Genomic DNA, 20,454 nt, shown 5'->3' with positions numbered 1-20,454 from the left:
CAATAAGAACTGTGAATCCAAGACTAGTTATCAGCTTCTCAAGTTTCACACAATAATTGCTTTGATGTTATGATTAATAGCCAGAATACTGCTAAAGGATATAGACACTAAACAGATGTTAGAGTCAATTGGCCTCTCCAGACCTTTCATGAGTGGCATTAAATCTCCACAAAAAGCTGGACTGCAGAATTTGACGATTCACTAACTCCTACCTATGCACCAGAGAACAACATTCTGTTTGTTCAAAAACTTCTATGCTGTTCCCAAGTCCAAAGAGGCACGAACATTTTAATTTTTAATCATCCGTTTAAAAAAAGCACTAAAAGATCAAGGGTAGATCCACCAAAAACTGCTATATACAATCTTTTCAAAAATGATCCTTATGCTCCAGAGTATTTCAGTAATAAATCCTCCAAGACAGTAAAAAATCTACCTGACAGCTTTAATCAATGCTTGATGACTTGAAATGCTGCAAAGAGAACTGAAATAACTACTGTTCTGAGTCAAGAGATTTTCACATTTGCTTTGAACAAATATCAGTGCTGGCAAAGGGCTTCAGAAAAATCAGGACAGACACCGCGGATTTGCTCTTCTGCTTTTCAGAAGAACAGGACTCAAGTGTCTCTTCAAGTTGCTTAAAATCATTATGAAATGATGAATTTCTTTGTTATTGTCTTTTCAAAGATTATGGGTGGAGTGACTAATTGAGTGTTCCTCATTCCTGTTAAAAAACAGCGTGTTGCTCCCCTCCTCCCCATCCTTCAATCACACCTAAAGATCCTACATAGGCATGCAAGGCTGAGGTTTTCTTTTCCCACGAGGTGTCACCAGAGATTAACTTCACTGTACATCTGTAGCAAACGAATTTACTGCTCTGTTTTTAAGATATAAGCAAAACATTCAGATCTTCTACGTGCTACTAGAAGAGCCTCACATATTCTTCACTGTCACCTGTGATACTTGGTGAAACTGGAATAAAACTCACCAAAAGCAACAGCATTCACAGACAGGAAGTTATCATGGGAGAACCATGAAGTGGGAGTTGGTGCTTCAGCTAAAATGAAGCTGGGAGCACCAGGAATGACATGCCCAGGGCCAGGTCCTCATCCCATGCCACTCCTGACCTCTTGGTGTCCAAAGCTGTTAAAAAAAAACAAAAAACAAAACACAACAGGAGCCCAAGCATCTTTGCTTGATCTGGGAAGACAAAATGAATGATTTCAGGTAAAAGACTGAGAAAGGAGATCTCCATGCCACTGTTAAGGGAGCTTGGTGGATGCCCCACATCCTGTGTGCTGGATGGGCTCCCCTTGTGTGCCTTCAGGCTATAGGCACAAGTGCAAAGAGATGTCAAGAAAGACCTACTGAGAAAGAACATGGAGAAGAAGAGTGATAATGAGAACCTTTTTTTTTTTTTTTTTAAGTCATATAAAGAGAGAAAGTGAAACCTCAAATTTTCTGCTTTTATATATGGAAAAACTTGTGCTTTTCTAGAGACAGTTATATGGGAGGATCATTTGGAAAAGAAGCTCATGTAAAGACATGTTCCTGTTTGTGCATAAAGTATTGGGACTACACTTTAATCCAACATATAGTCAAGCAAAGAGCTACAGAGACCAGTCAGACAACCCAGTGTGTCACCATGTATATGATTCGGCACAGAGCAGCACACAGCATAGCTGTTGTCCTGCCAGTGTCATCTCATGAATTGTTCAGCAGTTAGAGTTGCTCACATCAAGGTTTTGTCACCAATACAGTAACACAGGACTTCTTTCTTTGCCCCAGTAAAAGCAATTGGTTCAATTTTCTCTGAAGGAAGACCTTTTTTTTCTGTTGCAACACAAATCACTGTGGAAACGCTGAGCAGTAGAACTGCTGTGGTAGAAAATGAACCCACTTTATAGAAGAGGTAAACATGTTGTCTGTATGCTATTTCCCCTTCTCCTGTGCTCTCGCAGAACTGGAGGAGTCAACAGGAAACCAACTGGTTTTAAGTAGAGCTGATATCTCTGGGTCGGAGTTTGCTTCTTTCAGTTTATTACTCTGCTTGACTGAAAATATACAAGTGCATGAAACAAGTCATTTATACTGTGTCTGAACTGGCTGTATTTTGGTCTTGGAAGATGTAATAATGTCTACTAGAGTGCCTTTAGCAGTAGAATTCGCTCTCTTCTATGCCAGGTCCTATGTTCTTTTTCCTCAGTTACTGAAAAGAAAGCGAAGTTCAGGCACCGAACTGCTTTCTGTGCTTTGACTACTCAGAGAGGACAACTCACATCCGCTCTAACTTTTCTAGATGAATCATTGGACTGTGCTGTACCATAGTGTATCTTCACCTCAGTTTTTGGCAGCTGCAAGGACAAAGCTGGCCTTCTAATCTTCCATGACACTATTTCTCCAGTTAAATGCCGCATTTGCTCCATGAGTTAATGTCTTCACTGGAGGGTTAACCATCAGCCATTTCTTCTCCTCTTTGAGCTCTTCACAGAAACACATGCCCAGAGAAGGGATCTAGAAAGGAAGGATACAAGCAGCAGTTACTAGCAAGGTCATTGCTTTGGTTTTGCAGCAGAACAGAATAGCAGATTCTGAGACCATTCTGAAGACAGTCTGGAACATTTTGCCACTTTTGAAACAAACTAAGAACAGGCTGGATGCCTGTTGTGCAATAGCTGAGCTTGTGCCATCACCTTGAGCTCACACTTGGATTTGAAAATCAAGATTTATTCACTCCTTATGCATCAACTGTGGGTAGCAAAAACACATCTAAAGACTGTATTATCCTCTTAGTAATACCAAGGCAGGTTAGGAAAACAGGAGTGAAAAAATCTGTCAGTGGTGATAATATGCAAATAAAACAAGCAAAAAAACACTACAACAAAGTCTCAAGGGCAGGCCTCACTTGTGAAACTGGCAAGAAAAGCCTTCTCTGCTTTACTCTGTAGCTGAACACTTAAGCTGTGAACTTGCAGTGACCTGAAAATGTACAATTTAAAGAGTCACTTACCGAATATAGCTGCAGCTCATGCTCATAACACTATGAGGAGGAAAGGGAAGGCTCTTAGTCCTGCTTCTATAGTTAGGAGGCTCATGCTCGAGGGAGAGGTTTCCATGCCCCTCTCACATGCAGGTGCTACCTGATACTGACTTTGCATGGGGGTTGAATGAAAATTTCCTAATATGTTGTTTAACAGGACAAAATTCTCTTGACAACTAGTTCTACACTAAAACTACACAAGATTCCTTTTGTACTGAGAGAGCTCATGTCAGTGGTACTGACATACAGTTACACAAGTCTCACTGCCTGGGAAAGCTCCATACTGAAAGCACAGAAACACACAAAGCTGCCTGCTGAATAAAAAGTCTTTATACCTTTCGGACCGCCTGGGCAAAGTCATTGCTGTCTCTGGCAGGGAGTCCTATCAGAGGTCGGGTGAAAGATGCCAAGGAAGAGCCATGCCCCACAATGAGGATGACACCTGAAACATCACGGTAAGAAGAGAAAGGTGGTTAGGGGGTTGTCTGACTTTGCAGACATCTTTGGTAACGTGGCAGGGTGTACTGTGCTGGTCAGAAAAAGTCTGATGTGTTGCAGACATACCAGCTAATGAGAAAAAGTATTTGCTAAGCAAACAGCTTTCCAGAAAAGTAATTTTCTTATGTTGATTATCATCCCTAGACACAAGTAGAATGACCAAAGTATATATGCTTGTAATTTTTTACTGCCTTCTATTTAATTTTGCTTTTTCTTTTCTGTTCTATAAATTGTATTTATTTTAACTTAGTACAGGCCAGGCCAAGAACTACAAGCCTACCTTGAACTCTGTGCAATACAAATAATCCATGATAAATGTGCTTCTGTTGTCAAACCCATGCCTATTCCTGATACTGAAAGCATCTGACAGAACATACAAAGATCTGAAACCTTTACCTTTGCTGGGGCAGGCAGTGACAATTTCTTTTATAGCTGCAGAGCTTCTGCTCACGTATTCCTCATAACTTTCTGACGGGACCAGAGAAGAGAGTGGGATGTTTCCCCTGACAATATAATCAGAAATACGTGTTAATCTAGATGAATGAATGAGGACACATGAGAGGAAGCACTTGGTTAAAAGGATGTGGGTTTATCCGCTGACTTGACTGACATACCGATACCTCAGCAATTCACATTAAACCTTACACCTACATCTTGTAGTTCATAAAGCACCAGAAACAAGGAAAACCAATAAAACCCCCAGTTTACAGTGGAGGTTGTTTGAAACAAGACCCACCCCAAAGTTTCTCAGGAGCTTCCTTGACCCCATCTTGTCCATACATGGGAAAAGATGGCAGAGCCTACCATGCTTTGATGCAAAGTGGCTGGTGGTGCCAAGGATAGGCAGCTGGGGAGGCCAAATTCCTAGTGATGAGAGACCTACCAGCCTCCCCAGGGCTGTAGGACTAGCAAAATAGTCAGCAGGACAACAGTGATTTGCTGCCCCTCAATAATCATCTTGCTTTTCTTGGCTGATGCTTATATTAGGAATTCTTGGCCACAGAATTCAGCCTCCTCAAACTCACTTCCTATTTGTCATATAAATTTCTGAATCTGAGAGCTAGAGAAATTAGCAGCTGTGGCTGGCAAGTGTGATTATATGATTAGCCATGTGCTGTGATACAATCCAGAATGTTTACTTCTTTCTACAAAAAAAAACTGCCCTTGCCATTTTGATAGTCTCCTTTTTCAGTGAATAGACAGGAGAGAGATTAGGTTAATATATTGTAGTAAGGTTTGATATCAAAGTGTACTTTTACCGGTGAGTCCTTGATACATTACAGCAGCACAAACTGCAGAAGTAGAAAATAAGTGGTAGAACCTTGTGTCAGGCCCATGCTAAATTGTTAATCATAGCTAATACTAATTCCGGCTAGATTAAGTCTGCTGATGGAACAATCCAGGACTTGACCCAGGTGAAGGCTGTCCCTTGAAGTGAGTGAATATGGTAAAACTACCCCTGCAACCGGAGGATTTTGAACCCTGTACATGACAGGAAGAAAGTGGCATCAAATGTGCAGGGTTACAGCTCATCCTCTCCGCTTTTGCCTGGACCTGAGCGAGCTGTGAGGCTGCAGTTGGCACTGCTGCAGAGCTTTCCTCTCCACTTCTCACTGCTCAACACTTGCACTCTGTCCTGTGTGGAAATTTGAGGAAAGTGACCTCATATTGAAAAAAAAAACAACAAAACTGTTGAAAAACTTTAGAATGACCTATGACCCATGAAAAGGAAAGATTTTATCATTTCACAAAGTTTAAAATGAAGATGTTCACTTGGCTGTAAGAAATACATTATGATCTGAGAAGTTTGTGTCCCTCTTTCTGGCTGTGCAACTGCACACGCGGAACAGCCCCAGAGTGCACAGTGAGCAGCTAGGTAAATTGGAGCCCAATCATTTCCTGCTCCTCTGTGGTTTGCAAGTGCTCGGAAATAGCATCAGCCCCCTCTCTCAGCTCTGGGGGCCCCAAAAAAATCCTTGCTGCAACTCTTAACAATGTCTTCTCCGACCGAATTTGGCATGAACTGTCCTGCTGCCCCCCAAAGATCACAAGGACAGCTGGCTCGTGCTGGGGTGGGTCACCTCTCTCAACCCAATGAATATAAAAGCAGCTCCAGAGCAAAGCTAATGCTGTATGCAAGCTTCAGGTGTGTGCCCATTTCTAAAAATGCCCATACTGTCTCCATGTTAGAGCAACAAAGCTGATTCTTGCCATGAGACAGAAGACTGCATATCTTTGGGGACAGGCCAGGCAGTCTTGAATTTGATTAGCATCATCCATTGTTTGCAATGTCCCTAACCATTTACAACATAACGCGAGGAAGGAGGTACCTCAGGGAACAAAGAAGTGGCTTTAACAGCTAGACAGGAAGAAATTACCTGTAACTTGTATCTATGTTGTAAGAAGCCTCTGTCAGTTCCGTGAGAGTCATAAAGTTTGGAATTACTCTGCTTGCTTCCCACTTGGTCCATTCAAACAGTCCTGGTTCCACCCTGATTTTGACTTTTTGGTCTAGTTTAAGCCCTGCAAAGACAAGCTGTATTTCTTAAAAAGAAGGTGTACTCAAAGTGTTACATTTGGGCAATACATTCTGCCTTGTTTGCTGTAACATTTTCATTAACTCAAGGGCTTATTGTTGGTAAAAAAGAGGATCGTGTTTAAATGAAGCCAACATATTCTTGTTGGACTGATGTTAAGACACACAAAAAATTGCACTATTATTATTACTATATTATGTTGTAGCTATATTGCTATTATTATTGTTTTTATTTCTGGAGTTCTCTTGTTAAACCGTCAAAGTATAGAGGTGAGCAGAAGCCCTCAGCAATGTTTTGGTCTGAATAAGCTTTATAAAGGAAATGTCTTTTTTTACTCATTTTTATATAACATTTTCTACAGTGACCCTCTGTGGGGCAATAAACCATTCTACAACATCAGAAATTTAATTCTGTTGTAAAAAGATGCACCCTTTTGTTTATTATTCTCAAGAGAGGTCATTGGGTTGCACCATTTCCCATGAGAAATGCGTACTCATTCTACTGTGGATGTAAGGATGATGATGAACTGTGAACTTATTGTTACGTGGGAGAAGAAGCCAGCTCCCATCTCTCCACAACCTCCTTTCAGGTGACTGTAGAGAGCAACAAAGTCTGCCCTGAATCTTCTCTTCTCCAGGCTGAACAATGCCTGTTCCCTCAGCCACTCACCATCAGACTTGTGCTCCAGACCCTTCACAGCTTCACTGCCCTTCTCTGGACAAGCCCCACGGCCTCAATGTTTTTCTGGTAGTGGGAGGCCCAAATATGAACACAGAACTTGAGATGTGGCCACACCAGTGCTAAATACAGAGGGATGACCACCTCCCTGCTCCTGCTGGCTACCTCCAATGGAAGTTTGACACAGACATTTTCACTTTTTATGCTTTACCTTGTAGAATGTGTTGGGCTGTCTGTATGCAGCGTAGGGCGGGTGATGAGTACACATAGCTGACTGTCACCTCCTGGTCCAGCAGAGCTTCCCCTGGTGGGAACAACAATGTGAGGTGCTCTTTCACTAACCATCATAAATGAGAAACTATTGCAAAAGTATTTCAGTAAAAAAAAAAAAAAAAAGGGCTGGGACAGAGTGTTGAAAAGGTCCTTATAGAAGAATGTCTGAAAATCTGCAAACAGCAGTTAAACATTTGCACCAGACTTCTGTTGTCAACGTCAGACGTGTGCTCAGGGTGCAGAAATAACTTCGTTTCGTGAGCAAACTGAGTCAAACTAACCCATATAACCCAGCCAGCAGCTTTATCTGTGATGAGCTGACCACAGTCTGCTGACCATGAAGCTGTGTCCTCCAGCCAACCCCCTTCCTCAGTGACAAGTGAATGAGACATTACTCCCTTGCAGATGTGCAGCAGGGCACAGGTAGTGTTGCGGTTTCCTTGGCCAGGAACTGGTCTTGAAGATGAACAACCAGCATCTCTATATATTTTACTGTTTAATAAGTTCTTGCAGCAGTTATCCATCCAGAATGGTTACCACAAACGGAGCTGCTAGCAAGTTTCTCTACTACTAAGCCAGTATGAGCTTTACCAGATGATGAGTTTGTTTCCCAAACCCATACAGTTGCAGCAGGATATTATCCACCTTACCTATAAGTCTTGACTGGAAAACACCGCAAGAAGATAAAGGAGGATCATGTTCAAAATGCTTTACGTTGTCTTTCCGTTTTGGTAGGGTAGAAGGAAAGTTGAGGTCTGCTCTGTAGTATTTTCCTAAAACAAGGTGGAACATTTTGCTGTGGTGTGAGGGAGGAAGCAACAAAACACCCTGGCTGCCTTTCATTGTAATGGCTCCATTCATTTTGAATTCTCAGCCCAGAATTATATTTCTGCTGGCAAATAAAAACAGGTTGGAGCCCTGTTAAAAACCCCAGTGACTACTAATTACCTCAAAGAGATCACATTTTAAATTCAAAACACTGACTTGGGATGTTGCCTGTCCTAACAAAAATATCATCTCTTCTTCAAGCTCCCAAAGGAAGAAAAGAAGGGAGTGGAGGAGAAAGAGCATGGAAAGGTAGAGATGTCTGATAAGCCCCAGCCAGGTCATTTGAGTAACTAATGGTAGAGATTTTATGTTTTGTGCTTCTGTCAGCAATATGTATGAATCGTTCAAGAGCACTGTTTGTTCTGCGGTGTTTATCCAAAACAAACATAAAGTACAGCAGGACATAAAGGCCAGGCTCTGAGCAACCTAGTCTGGCTGTATATGTCCATTTTTATGGCAGGGGAGTTAAAAGTCTCTTTCAATTCTAAGGATTCTATGACATGATGATGGTTAGGTGCAGGTCAAAGAAGCGTTGTGTCTGACTGTGTGTCATTATTCACTTTTCTGTGTCAGCATATATACCTACAGATAGAAGCCTGTATCCCTTGTATTTATTACTGGAGTAAAGAAGTTTTGGCTCAGGTTTGCTCAGAAGCTCCCATTATATTACTCACCATCTGCAGTTAAGCACTGTTGAAGCCAGGATTTCCCAAAGACCTGATCAACTCTTTCCCCATGGCGCATCACCAGCACACCCCTTCGCAGACTGGTGTTCTGAGAAAGCTATATGAAAATTACTTCCCATTACAATATTATAGACAATACTCATGAAAAATCTGGATTTGGGGATGCTGTCTAACAGAGCAAGGGCCAGCAGGGCTGTCCCAAAGGATTAATAACAACCACAGAAGGGGAGAGAATGAAATTGATAAAACGGACTAGAATATTTAGGACAAAAGTCAGCCTGACTAGGTCTCTGTTGAAAGCAAATGAAGAATATCTCTGATCTTCATGGGCTACAGGTTAGATTTAAATTCAGTGTTTATTCTAGTGAAAGGTAATGCTGATAAATCTTTTCATTCCACCGTGGGAAGGAGCTATATTGGTATGTATTGTGTAGTTGGTATAAACAAAAAGGGAAAGTAGCTAGCTGATTTAAGGCATAATATTCACTTCTAACATCAATCTTATCCTTTTTTTTCCAAATGAAAACAGAGATTTTACATTTTTCCAGCAGTGTATGGTCAAGTCATTAGTGAGCCCAGGTCTTATCTGAGGCCTTGTTTTCCGTTAGTCTGCACGAGGCTACAAATACATTCTAAGTATGTAGGAGTCAGTTTACAATGAATATAGACAGAGATGAAAAGATGAGGAAGAATGGCTGAAAAGCTTTAAAACTTTTTAAAGAGCAACTCATCACAGCATTATTGTTGCAACACCAAGGTTAGCGACATCTATCTTCAGTAACAGAGAAGGGAATTCTTAAGAAGTGGTATCAGATATGTGTTCAGGTATTTCGATAAATACTGCTGCATTTCTGCCATAAGGCACTAATGAGCTGTTGTAAGATCAGAGTTTGAGGTTTTGTGGTCTCAGTATTCTGGCTGGGAGGTGCTCAGAGGCTGGGTAAACTCCTAGACTGAAGACGTGAACATCTGAAAAACATGTTCCTTGGTAAGGTAAGCAGTGGCTCTTCCATGGGTCTGAGCAAGATAAGGGGTTAAAGAGCAAAAGTGAGCTGGTGGAAGGACGTGGCTTTTGCAAAAGTGAGCTTTGTGAAAGACAACAAGTATACATTACATATACTACAAAATATTTATGAGATATAGTACTGTAAATATACATGCAATGTATGCATACACTACATATCTTCATTACGACATAACATGAAAATGTTAAGGAGAAACAGGAAGATAGTATTAAATTTAATATATGCTTTTACTTAATAGCATATCATGCACAACCACATGACAAAGATAAGAAATGAAATCCCAGCTACCTGAAGTGAAAGAACATCGGTTACGCTCCTTGACATAACAGGATTGTGGACTTCTTCATTCAGCTTAACATTAGGTTCATTTGTGGATTGGGTGAAAAGTGCTGAAGCTGGCACAAAAGCATATTCCCTGGAGAAAAAGCAGAAGCAGTGCACACACAACATATGGGCACACACAAAAATAGAAGAGATTTTTAAGTACAGATTTTGGTCATAGGCATATGATTACCAAGACTCCATATTACACTCAACATCTTTCAGACACATGCAATCCATTTTACCACTTTGTTCGAGTAAAAATAAGAGTAGAATTATATGAACTGATGACATATATTGGGTGTAACTATTCTGAAGTTTGAGCTTCAAGCAGTAAAAACTAACTTGGTTGTCACCTCTCTGCCTCTAAGAGCTCAGTGTGAATCAAATCCATGCCTCTTAGTAAAGTAAAAACAGTTCTAAACTAGAAGAATCATTTGCCACACAGGAAGCCAGTGAGATGCTGGCTGATACAGGTTGAATCGACATAGCAAGAGTGAGCACGAGATGGTGAAGTAAACTTTGCAAGGTTTAATTCATTTAATTTCAAGTTGGTTTTGCTACCTCCTGAAATGAGACAAAAGAAGAAACACTGGAGGTGCTAAAGGACAGATTGGATGGGGTTCTGGGCAGCCTGATCTGATGGGTGGCAGCCCTGCCTATGGCAGAGGGTTGGGGCTGGGTGGCTTCATGGTCCTTTCCAACCCAGATCATTCTGTGATGCTGTGCTTCAGGTTATTCAAGATCACATAAAGGCTACCCTTTGAGCAGCTGGACTCCAGGTTTCCACATGCATGTGTCCTATCACTTCTCATTAAGAAATTTCATTTTCCCACCCAGACACCAAAGTCCCCTCTGCTCACCTCACCTCCAGCTCTTTCCCAGCAGCAAGGAGGAACAGCAGCTGCATAAAACCCTGGCACCATGAAACCCCAGCACTTACGGAGTGGACCACAACCAACCTGTGCTTAACCCATGTGTCTGACTCATTGGCTCTCTCTGTGTAGTTTTCAGGAAGAAAACCCCTGCACCCAGTTTGGTGTGAGGTCCCAATGACCCAGCCTTCGCTGACTTCAGACTGCTGCGTTGGGTTGACGTAGATGAAGTCTCCAGTATTGATCATGAGCTCATCAATATTCTGGGGTTTGTACTGGAACAGAGCCCGCAGCGTCTGGTGGAAGGACAGAGCTGGGTCAGGCAGAGAGCTGGTTGCAGGGGCTGCAGCACAGAGGGGATGTATGGCTAAACCTGTGTCAGCCACTGCCATCAGCACCATTTCCCACACTGCAGCTTGCTCTGACTTCATACTTCAGCAGACAGGTAACAATGAATACACAATGAGTGTAAAAATAGGCACTCAGTATTCAGAATACTGCTTTTTTTTCCCCTCTGTAACTAGTGTGGCATATGTGAAAGCAGACACAGCAAAAGAATTATCAGCTATTTTAGTGATTACTTGCAGCTCTCTCAAGTCAAAACATGAGATTCAAACCAAAACAATATACTGGTCTGGATAAAACAAAACAAAACCAGTTGTTCATCATTCTGTAGTTTAAATTTGGAAATGAAAACTGGTAAAAATATTGACTGTTTTAAACTAAAAATGCGGTAAACTGAAGTTGACCAGGGAAAACCGTACCCTGCTCACTGATCTTTAACCTGTGCCTTTTCATCATTGTTGAACAATAAAAAAATCAAACTTATTCTGCTGAATGCAATTTTACTGCAGAGCAGTGATTTGACAAGGAAATGTTCAAAGGTCATAATTTCCTGTCTCTTTTATTTTCTCATAGCTCACTGTAAGATGAGTTCTTCTGCTGCAGTTTGGAACTGGATCTTGCTGACATGCAGGTCAAGCAGATAACTGTAAACACATCTCTTATAGACTCAAGAATAAAGTTTTTTCAGCCCAAATAGATATTTGAAGCAGCCATACATTTTGAACACTCTACTGTGCATGTACTGATTTTCTCCATGGAAAAAAAAACAAAACAAACAAGATGACTGCAGGAAATATTCTAACTAGAGACCCAGAAATTTAATAAACCCAATGACAGTACCTGGTAATGCACAAAACGCATGTCCCTTGAGTAGAGAGCAGCTACCCAGTGGCAGGTCTCCTCTGGGTTAATGCATTTGGCGAGTTGTTCCAGAGTCTTCTGGTGGTGAGGACAGAACTTGTGAGCCAAGGTAAGGTGGAGCTGCTTTAGGCAGGGCTTCACTTGACAGTCTAGGAATAAAGAAACCAACTTGCATCATGACTTAGAAGGGAAGGCCATTTAAAGCTTTTTGTGTTTTATCCTGCATGCTTTGCATGATTCAGGAAATATCTTCATAATTAGTAGAAGCATAGACCATAGTTTTATTAAATAATTGTTTTACCAGATGTTGTGGCTTTATTCATGCCAAAATAATTCAGAAATCTGGACTGAATTGGAGCCTTGGCTTAAACTGAGAGGAGAAGCAAACTGTTGGAATTCATTTCTCTGCCTGATGTATGGAATTTGTCTTTCCCAGACCAAGCCATCCAAAGGCTGAGGCATTTCAGTCTCCACTGATGGCTGAAGTTTCCCAGTATCATGGGAAGTGTTTATATGGTGCTTGTTGCACCAGTGTCTAGAAGTATGTGCCTGCTCCTAGGTGGTTACAGAGGTCTCCCTTCCTTAGTTCCATAAGCTTGGTTTAAAATATACTTCTGTATTTCCTTATTGTATTTATTGCCCTGACAACTATGAATGTAAAAAGCACTTCACACACTGGTGGTATGAGTGTAAAAAATTGTTTGCCCCTGCTATGCCTCAGATGAACAATTCCGGGGATGCGGGAGATCCCCAGCTGCACACAACCACCGAAAGGAGATGGGTGACTCAGATTCAGGAGGAGACAGACTTATGTGAGCATGAGGGAAAAACCAGGCCTGATGGGCTGCATTTCTTCTTTTATTCATTTCTGCCTTCCTCCTCAGCCTGGCCATGGAGAGCTGAATATCCCCAAGGTGGAAAGGTCTGTCTTCCCTAGTCTGCACGTGAGACAGAGAACTCTGAATAGGGTATAGTTATGATTTGGTTTATTTCTTCCAAACAAGTATTTTCTCTTTTGTTTCTGTTCTCACACAATCATGGCACTGGTACTTGATGAAGAAAAGACAAAGTAGAGGTTGGGTACAGAGGAATAGGGGTATTTAGGAGTAGACCTCTTTCTATCTTATATATCCTGATCCTGATGGCCTCTCAAGTTACACTGACAAACATTTCAGTTTGTGGGCCAGTATAAGAAAAGTAAAGGGAGGAAAACCAGATAATAACAAACCCAATGAAGCCAGTTCCACAGAAATGACTCTGTAAGAGCTCAAAATGGAATAACCCTCTGGTAATTTCAAAACCCATTATGAGCAGCACAGCATAAGTGCCCAGAAAACAAAGATCGCATATTGTTTTAAGGGATTGCTGCCTAAAAGATGTTGCCAGGTAAAACATTTGCCTGAATTTCCTAAAAAAAGAATAAATTTATGAAGACTGCTAGCATCTTTCTCTTTTCTTGTACATAGAGTTCAGCAAAAACCTCCTAGACAAAAGCAGCACATCTTCAGAATCTAAATCAAGCTCCTCTAGCCACATTGTTTTTGAATCTGTGGGAGGAAAATGTGCTTGTCAGCAGTAAAACATCTGCCACACAGCTGTGGAGACATGGGAGATGGTTTCCTTATCATGTCTATGCCTTTGCACAACAGCCCACTCAGCCCTCTTATGTTGATCCCACCTGCCAGGGCTGAAGCTTCTGAAGAGAAGGCCACAGCAAACTCTTTGAGGATATTTGCATCGCTGTCACCAACAAAGAAACCAAGGTAGCTGGTGGATGAGTGTAATGATAAGGAAACAGTTGGTGGAAATCTCTGTGCAAAGCTGTTGCAGATTCTCTTTAAGATGTCATACAGTAACTCCACTTTCTGGTCTTCACACTGTAAAAAAAAACAGAGGAAGGGCATCCTTTACACTGTAAGATCAGTACCCACTGTGGCTGCCTGTCTTGTAAAGTTACACCAGAAAACTGGATGGGCATTACTTCCTTAGAAAAATAACACACCTACAAACATGGCTGTGTGATGACACTACCTCAGGAGATGGGGTCTTTTACCATTAAGTGAAGGAAGAAAAAGCATGAGATTTTACCATCTGAAGTAAACTGAAACGAGGCAGAGTTCATGACTTCTCTCTTCAGTTCTAAGTAAGAATTTGTTATCCTACAGTCCTTTGCTCTGGTAAAAAATTAAGAGCTGAGCAACATACATAGGAAGGCTAATATGGATTCTTTGTAATTGGGATCTTTTGTCCCTTAGTTACAGCTTATTCAAGGATTGTACAAAGCCATGCTTCCACAAAAAGTGTCAGTTAAACAATTTAAGAAGTAAATAGAAGAAGACTAAATTTATGCCATAAAGCCAAAGTCACAGACATAAATGATGCTCCAGTTCCACACTGTGGCTTTTGTTTTTTCCTTAGCAGAGCTATTTGCTCCTCTCAGGCGCAGGAGATGCAGGGTGTCAGGAAACAGGAGAGTTTGGGTTGGGAGGTAGAGGTGGGAGCAGGGCAGTGAGTCTTACATCCTATATGGAAAGCATCCAAGTCATCTACTGCTGACAGCTGAGGAACATAGAATAGCACTGGAGGGTGTGCATTCATTCCTAGAAATATACTACCTGAAACAGAGCTGAGGTGTGTGAGGTGAGGTTTACAATTCAGGCATCTCTTCCAGGGTCAGGCCTTTAAACTCGACACTTCTCGAGAGCACAGCATTCGTTATTAATGTTTTTTGGTTTGCATAATTGTGATGAATGGCTACAGGTCACCACACTATTCTATATTTTGCAACAAAATGCTTGTATTTTCATTATGCTCAGCAGCATGATTACACATGATAGTATGATATACATGATAGTATGATATATTTTGTGCAGCTGCTCTATAGCAATGGTACCATAGCAATAGCCTGTTGGCTTGGAATTACCAGGCTGTCCAGTTCCACCAGTAATCACTTTTTGTTCCTTACCGTGAAGAAGTCACAGAGTGTGATGTGAGGGAAAATCTCATGGGCTCTGTTCTTCCCGCACTGGCGCTTGCTCTCCTTCCAGAACACTTGCAGGCAGTTATACAAGTGGCCAGTGGGGCACAAATAAAGAGCATACTCCTGGGGGATTGGGTCATCCAAAGAGGGATCGTTGCAGTGAGAATGCAACCTGAAAACAAAACACATCACACAGAGAAAGCATGTAAGCCACCTACTCTTCTTTTCTTGGCTTCCTTGGGTGTACACCATGAGGTACCATGAGACACAAGCATCATGATGAGACAGGGAGCACATGTACTGTGATGTAGCTTTGAATGCCTGTCTGGCTATGCCCCATGTATGCACACAATCACAACTCAGATACTATAGCCCTATTGCAGTGAATAACCCATAATTAAGAGGCTTAAAACTGGGGACAGATGTCTGCCCAGAGCTGTCAGTCCCCCAGTCCTGTGAGACATCACTGTGTTTAAAGTAGTTGCTTCTGCCCATGAGTCTCTTTGCTCCCTAACTCTTGATTTACCCCAGACCCTCTGCAAATAACCTTGCTTCCCAGAATTAGTGTAAATACAATTATTTCTTTCTCTGATGAACTAAAATGAAAAACAAACAAACAAACAAACCTCATATGCTACGTCTTCAAAAGCAGCTAACTTCATTCTGAGTAACAGAATCAGTATGTGAACAAGTGTTTTTAATCAGTTTTGATGTGAAAGCACTCCTCAGAAATCACAGGTGCTTACCATTTTGCAGCATCTTCTACTGACTTTTGACCAGTAGCAACCAAGGCTTTTTGCCTAGAAAAAAAAAACAAACAAAAAACAACCCACAAACCAAATGAAAACAAACTGGATTCATCAGAATAGCAGAAAACACTAAAATTGTTTTCGATGACTTTAATACAATAAAGAAAAATGGACATGCTGTGACAATGGATTCTATTTTTCAGCACAATGTATACCTGTAATAACCTAACCTATAATGACAAGGTTATTCCTGGCACATATTAATGTTCTTGAAGCCCTCCAGACAGTCTGCTCTGCTTCATGTCTTTAATTCCTTGCAGACTGGTAATCTGCTCTTTCCACGGAATATCCATAGAATGTGTTTTGGAGATGTTTGCTTACCACCCCTAGTGATTAAATGGGTTTCCTTAGGGTTGGTTTAGGTCTCCCTCCACATGCTGTAAGAACAGGATTTGCTCTATTGATAGTATAATTAATGAGAAGCTCAGATTCAGGTGCTAGATTCAAGTTGCCACACATACAACCTAAACAAAACATCTGGGGTTTGAAAATCTGGACCGAGGATTCCCCATAGCCCAGAAGAAAGCCAGACCCAAGCCACAAATGAATTCCAAGATAACATACAATATCTCCATTTTCTCCCTTTTATTCAACTGACGTTCTTTGGGATCAAATTTGGTTCATATTTCCTTTTCACAGAATCATAGGATCTCCGGAGTTGGAAGGGACACACAACAATCATGGAGTAAACTCCTGGCTTCACACAAGACCACCCAAAAATCAAATCCTGTGTCTGAGAGCATTGTGCAGACACTTCTTGAATTCCAGCTTCTTGGGTCTGTGACCACTGCCCAGAGCAGCCCATTCCATGCCCACCAACCTCTGGTGAAGAACCTTTTCCCAACCTCCAACCCTGTTTCAGTTCCCACAGGTTCTATCGCTGGTCACCAGAGAGGAGAATAGCTAGAGTTTTCAAAATGCCATTGACATCCTTTACGTGACAGAGTCTTTGTGAGCAAATACTGAGTTCTTGAAGGCTGAAGGGTTCACAGTGTTTCATCTCCAGCCCTGCAATCCACCTGTAAACTTCTCAAAAGTGACATGAAAGGGAATGAGAGGTAGTAGAAATGGAAGAAAAACTGCCAAATTACTCCACATCTGCTTATCCTTCCTTCTTTCTTAAGGTTATCTTTTCTGACAGCTGTGTCCTGAGGGCATCCATTTGCTTAACCCAGTCCTCACATTTTTATCCTCCCTCCATCCGTATGGCACCTATGCATGTACTAGAGTGCCATAGGTGCGTTAAGGAGCAAGTCTTAATCTTGCTGTGGTTGCTTCTTCCCAGACTTTTCCTTCTAATGTAAAACTACACATGGGTCTGTTAAAAACAATTAAATATACATGTGTGCATGTGCAACCATACTTGGCTTCTTAGTGGAGGATCAGCACAGCTGAAGACTAACTCGAGTCTTTCCGCTCAAGCTCTACCTTCTACCTTTCTCCTCTCTAAAATTAAAATTGACTACCATGGCCAAATCAATCCCCAAAGCATGAACTAGTTGATCAAAAGTGGCCCTGTTTCCTCTGTGACCTGCATCGCCTCTCTGCTGACTCTTCTCTTCTCTATCACATCAAACATGAACAATTTGTGTTTTCATTGTGCTCCCCATGCAGCCTTTATTGTCATACCCTGCTGGAATGTAAATGATTACTTCTGCTTGGCCAGAACTTTGTCACCTACTGCTACAATTCACTGTGAGTGTTTTATCACTTTATGCCATGCCACCCCTCCCATTTGGAGACAAGCTTTTTGTAAACAGCCCCAAAGACAAGCAGAGCTTGACAGCAGTTTTTCTTTACATAAACTCTGTGCGATCGTAAAAGTAATAAGACAATTGGAGACCTGGGGCCACGGCCTGTCATGATGCTCAGCATCATCTCCTTGCTCCCCCACGCTCCTCTCTGTGTCTGTTTCCATCTTTCATCCCATCATATAAAGTTGGTATTAGGATGCTGTCCAGCAGGGTTTCTCAGCCCTCAGTGTTATTAAAACATTAGGCTGTAATTAGACATCCTGCGCTTCCAAGATGAGCAGCGGAGGTTAAAAGATAATGCATACGATAAATCCTGTACATGCCTAATTCGTTCAGATAAACTGTAGGAATAAATCTTTTTAAATCTGCATTCAAAATAATATATTTACAGGGAGAACAAGCTGGTTCTTCCTTAAGGCAGAAAACAGCGATCACATTTCAGTTCTATCAGAGCATGAGATATTCATTATGCTCATCTGCTGGTAGGCTCTATCATCAAGTTTTAGTGTTTTGTACTTTCTGAAAATGTTGCTTTTGCATGATTGTCCAACATTATGAAGCATTTCATAATGTAAATAATAAATAAAAATAAATATTTTCAACAAGGCTTACTTTTCATAGGCCAGGATGTCACAAAAGAGCAAATTTTCAGAACTTTCTTTTATGTCGGAGGCCAAGACCTACGGAAACAGCTAAAAAGCTTTATAAACTACAGTCCAATTTTTAGATGTGTTAAAGTCTGTAAAGACAAACAAACAAATAAATAAAGTGCTTTTGGACTTTCTACCATTTTATGTTGCATTGCGCTTTGCTGTGTCTTGATTTTGGCCTGGAAAGCACAAAGCCACGTCAATTACCGAAGAAAATGTTTTGAAGGCAGTTTGAAGAACATAACATACAGAATAGAAACTAGACTTTATTTTGGGGTGACCATACTTATACTATCTACTAGAAAAACAACAAGGCAGATTTTAAGCTCCACAGCTAAAATTCCACTGGGCATAACCAGGAATAAGGAACCCACAGCTTCCCTGTAAACTGTGCGCATCACATCTAAAGATGCTTCACTAAGCATCAGTTGTTCCCAAAAAACAGAGCCTGATCAGCTTGCTTAATTTTCAGTCTAGAATGGAGTTTACAGTGATAATTATGTCCTTTTTCAAACACTTGTTTAAGAACTTCTTTGACACTTCAGTGGAAGGACTTATTTTCTTCAGTCTTAAGTCAATGGCACAACTGGCTGCCACCACAGAGTCCAAACAGTCCAAATTCCCTTCAGAAATTTATTGACGCTCTGTAAAACCTCCAGGCCTCTCTTACTGACCAGAGCCATATCTGGGGAAAGAGCTGACCTCAAGTAACTGATTATTTACTAGTTTTTATTAACTGAGTTTTTATTAACTCAATTGGAACTGCTGCCACCAGTTCATCCTACCTCAGATGGAGCTGCCAAGGACAGGGCTTGACATTTTCCTGGTAGGACATACTTTTGAAACAAGATTCATTTTTAGGACAGAAAGACTAATGTGGCATCTTGTTAAGGAAAGCTTACCCTTTTAAAACAGTCTCCTGTGACAAAACCGAGACAGAACTTTTGTTTGCCAGGCCTGAAAAAATATTTGTATAGAAGCCACATCCACATTTAGTTTCCTTGTAATAACAGTGTTAAGTAGAAAAAAAAAAAAAAAAAAGAAAGGATTCATCCCTAGAGTGAACTATGGATATCAACTTCTTAACTCATTGTGAAGCCTCTCAAATTCCGGGTGCAGAAGACCATGTGCTTTCAGATACCCAGAGTAGTTTTAGAAATGGGTACAGAACAAGTTGTTTCAGCAGTAAGATCAATACACAGTGCTCTACAAGGTATTCAAAGTGAGACAGACCTGCTCCTCCTGTGGAGATATCTCCCCCAAGAAGCGGCACGTTCTCTTGATGGAAAACGCAAGCTGTATGCATTTAAGCAGATGCAAGAACCACCTTTCAATGTACAAAAGCAACTGAAAACATTACTCACGCGATGTGAGCTGGGAATCCTTTGGCCAGGAGAGACTCGAGGAGTGCAGATGGGCTTTTGCTCCTGCGTTTGTTGGACACCTTTGCATACAGCTGTGTCTCAGCCACCGCCATCTCCTCCTCTCTCCCTCTAGCTATGCGCAGTGCTGACAGAAATTAGGAGGGGGAGGGGGGAGGGGGCAAGAAAATGAGAGAGAAAGAGAAAGAGGCAGCTAAAAGAAAAAAAGAAAAAAAAAGAAAAAAAAAAAAGAAAAAAACCCCTCAAACTTCTTGTGATCTATTCTGACAAAAGATCATCCTGACATCCTGTTTTCGTAACCTGTGTGTCTTTGAGTTTTTGTTTTAAAGTAGTTAAAAAAGCAAAAGTATCTGCAGGCTGTTCCCATCTGCCCTAGCAGAACAAGATGTGTTGTCCAAGTGAAAATTTTAGAGTCAGGGTGGACCTGCTGAACAGTCTGAGACTGGATCTCCTAGCTCTTCATTTTAAATTCTCTTCTCGAAGCCAAGAAATCCATCTGAACTTCTACTGGAGAGGGAAAGGACTTCCTGCACCATATAAGAAGTTGTTTTGTAGGCTGAACTCGTTCTTCTTGGGCTCAACATTCATATTCTCCAGTTCAGCTGTACTTGGACACCCTTGTGGCCACAGCCATAGTCCACCAGCTGACCAACTGTACAAGGACAAACCAGGCTCCCCATCTAGACACAATGCCCTGGGTCTGAGCTTGGAGCAGTTCTGAGAGGCAGCTCAGTGAGGCCTGTGCTTTCTGGTAGTGCTGTCCTACTAATGGAGAATTCAAAAAGTGGATATGGCCTATCGTTGGGACTCCAAGGGTGGTCAGAGCAGGCAAAATGGCAGAGACAGCTTTCCCTGGCCTTGGCTATCCTTGCTGAGGGTACCCTGTCACCCAGGAAGGATGGGAATGAAAGGGTC

At 41.5% G+C, this 20,454-nt stretch overlaps 1 protein-coding gene across 1 annotated transcript; it reads right to left on the bottom strand.

The window, feature by feature from the left end:
• Nucleotides 1–271: 271 nt before the first annotated feature.
• Nucleotides 272–19,660, bottom strand: UBASH3A (ubiquitin associated and SH3 domain containing A). Its single transcript, XM_015883237.2, has 14 exons — nt 19,522–19,660; nt 15,691–15,744; nt 14,930–15,116; nt 13,643–13,841; nt 11,944–12,113; nt 10,846–11,054; nt 9,851–9,977; nt 8,526–8,634; nt 7,674–7,796; nt 6,962–7,054; nt 5,914–6,058; nt 3,932–4,038; nt 3,373–3,479; nt 272–2,511 (listed from the first exon to the last, which is right to left on the bottom strand). The coding sequence occupies exons 1-14, from the start codon at nt 19,632–19,634 to the stop codon at nt 2,374–2,376; spliced, it is 1,881 nt and encodes a 626-aa protein (XP_015738723.1). The 5' UTR covers nt 19,635–19,660; the 3' UTR covers nt 272–2,373.
• Nucleotides 19,661–20,454: the final 794 nt, after the last annotated feature.

Source organism: Coturnix japonica, chromosome 1 (genome assembly GCF_001577835.2).
Source record: "Coturnix japonica isolate 7356 chromosome 1, Coturnix japonica 2.1, whole genome shotgun sequence".
Taxonomy (NCBI): domain Eukaryota; kingdom Metazoa; phylum Chordata; class Aves; order Galliformes; family Phasianidae; genus Coturnix; species Coturnix japonica.
This window is presented reverse-complemented; position numbering and strand designations above follow the sequence as displayed.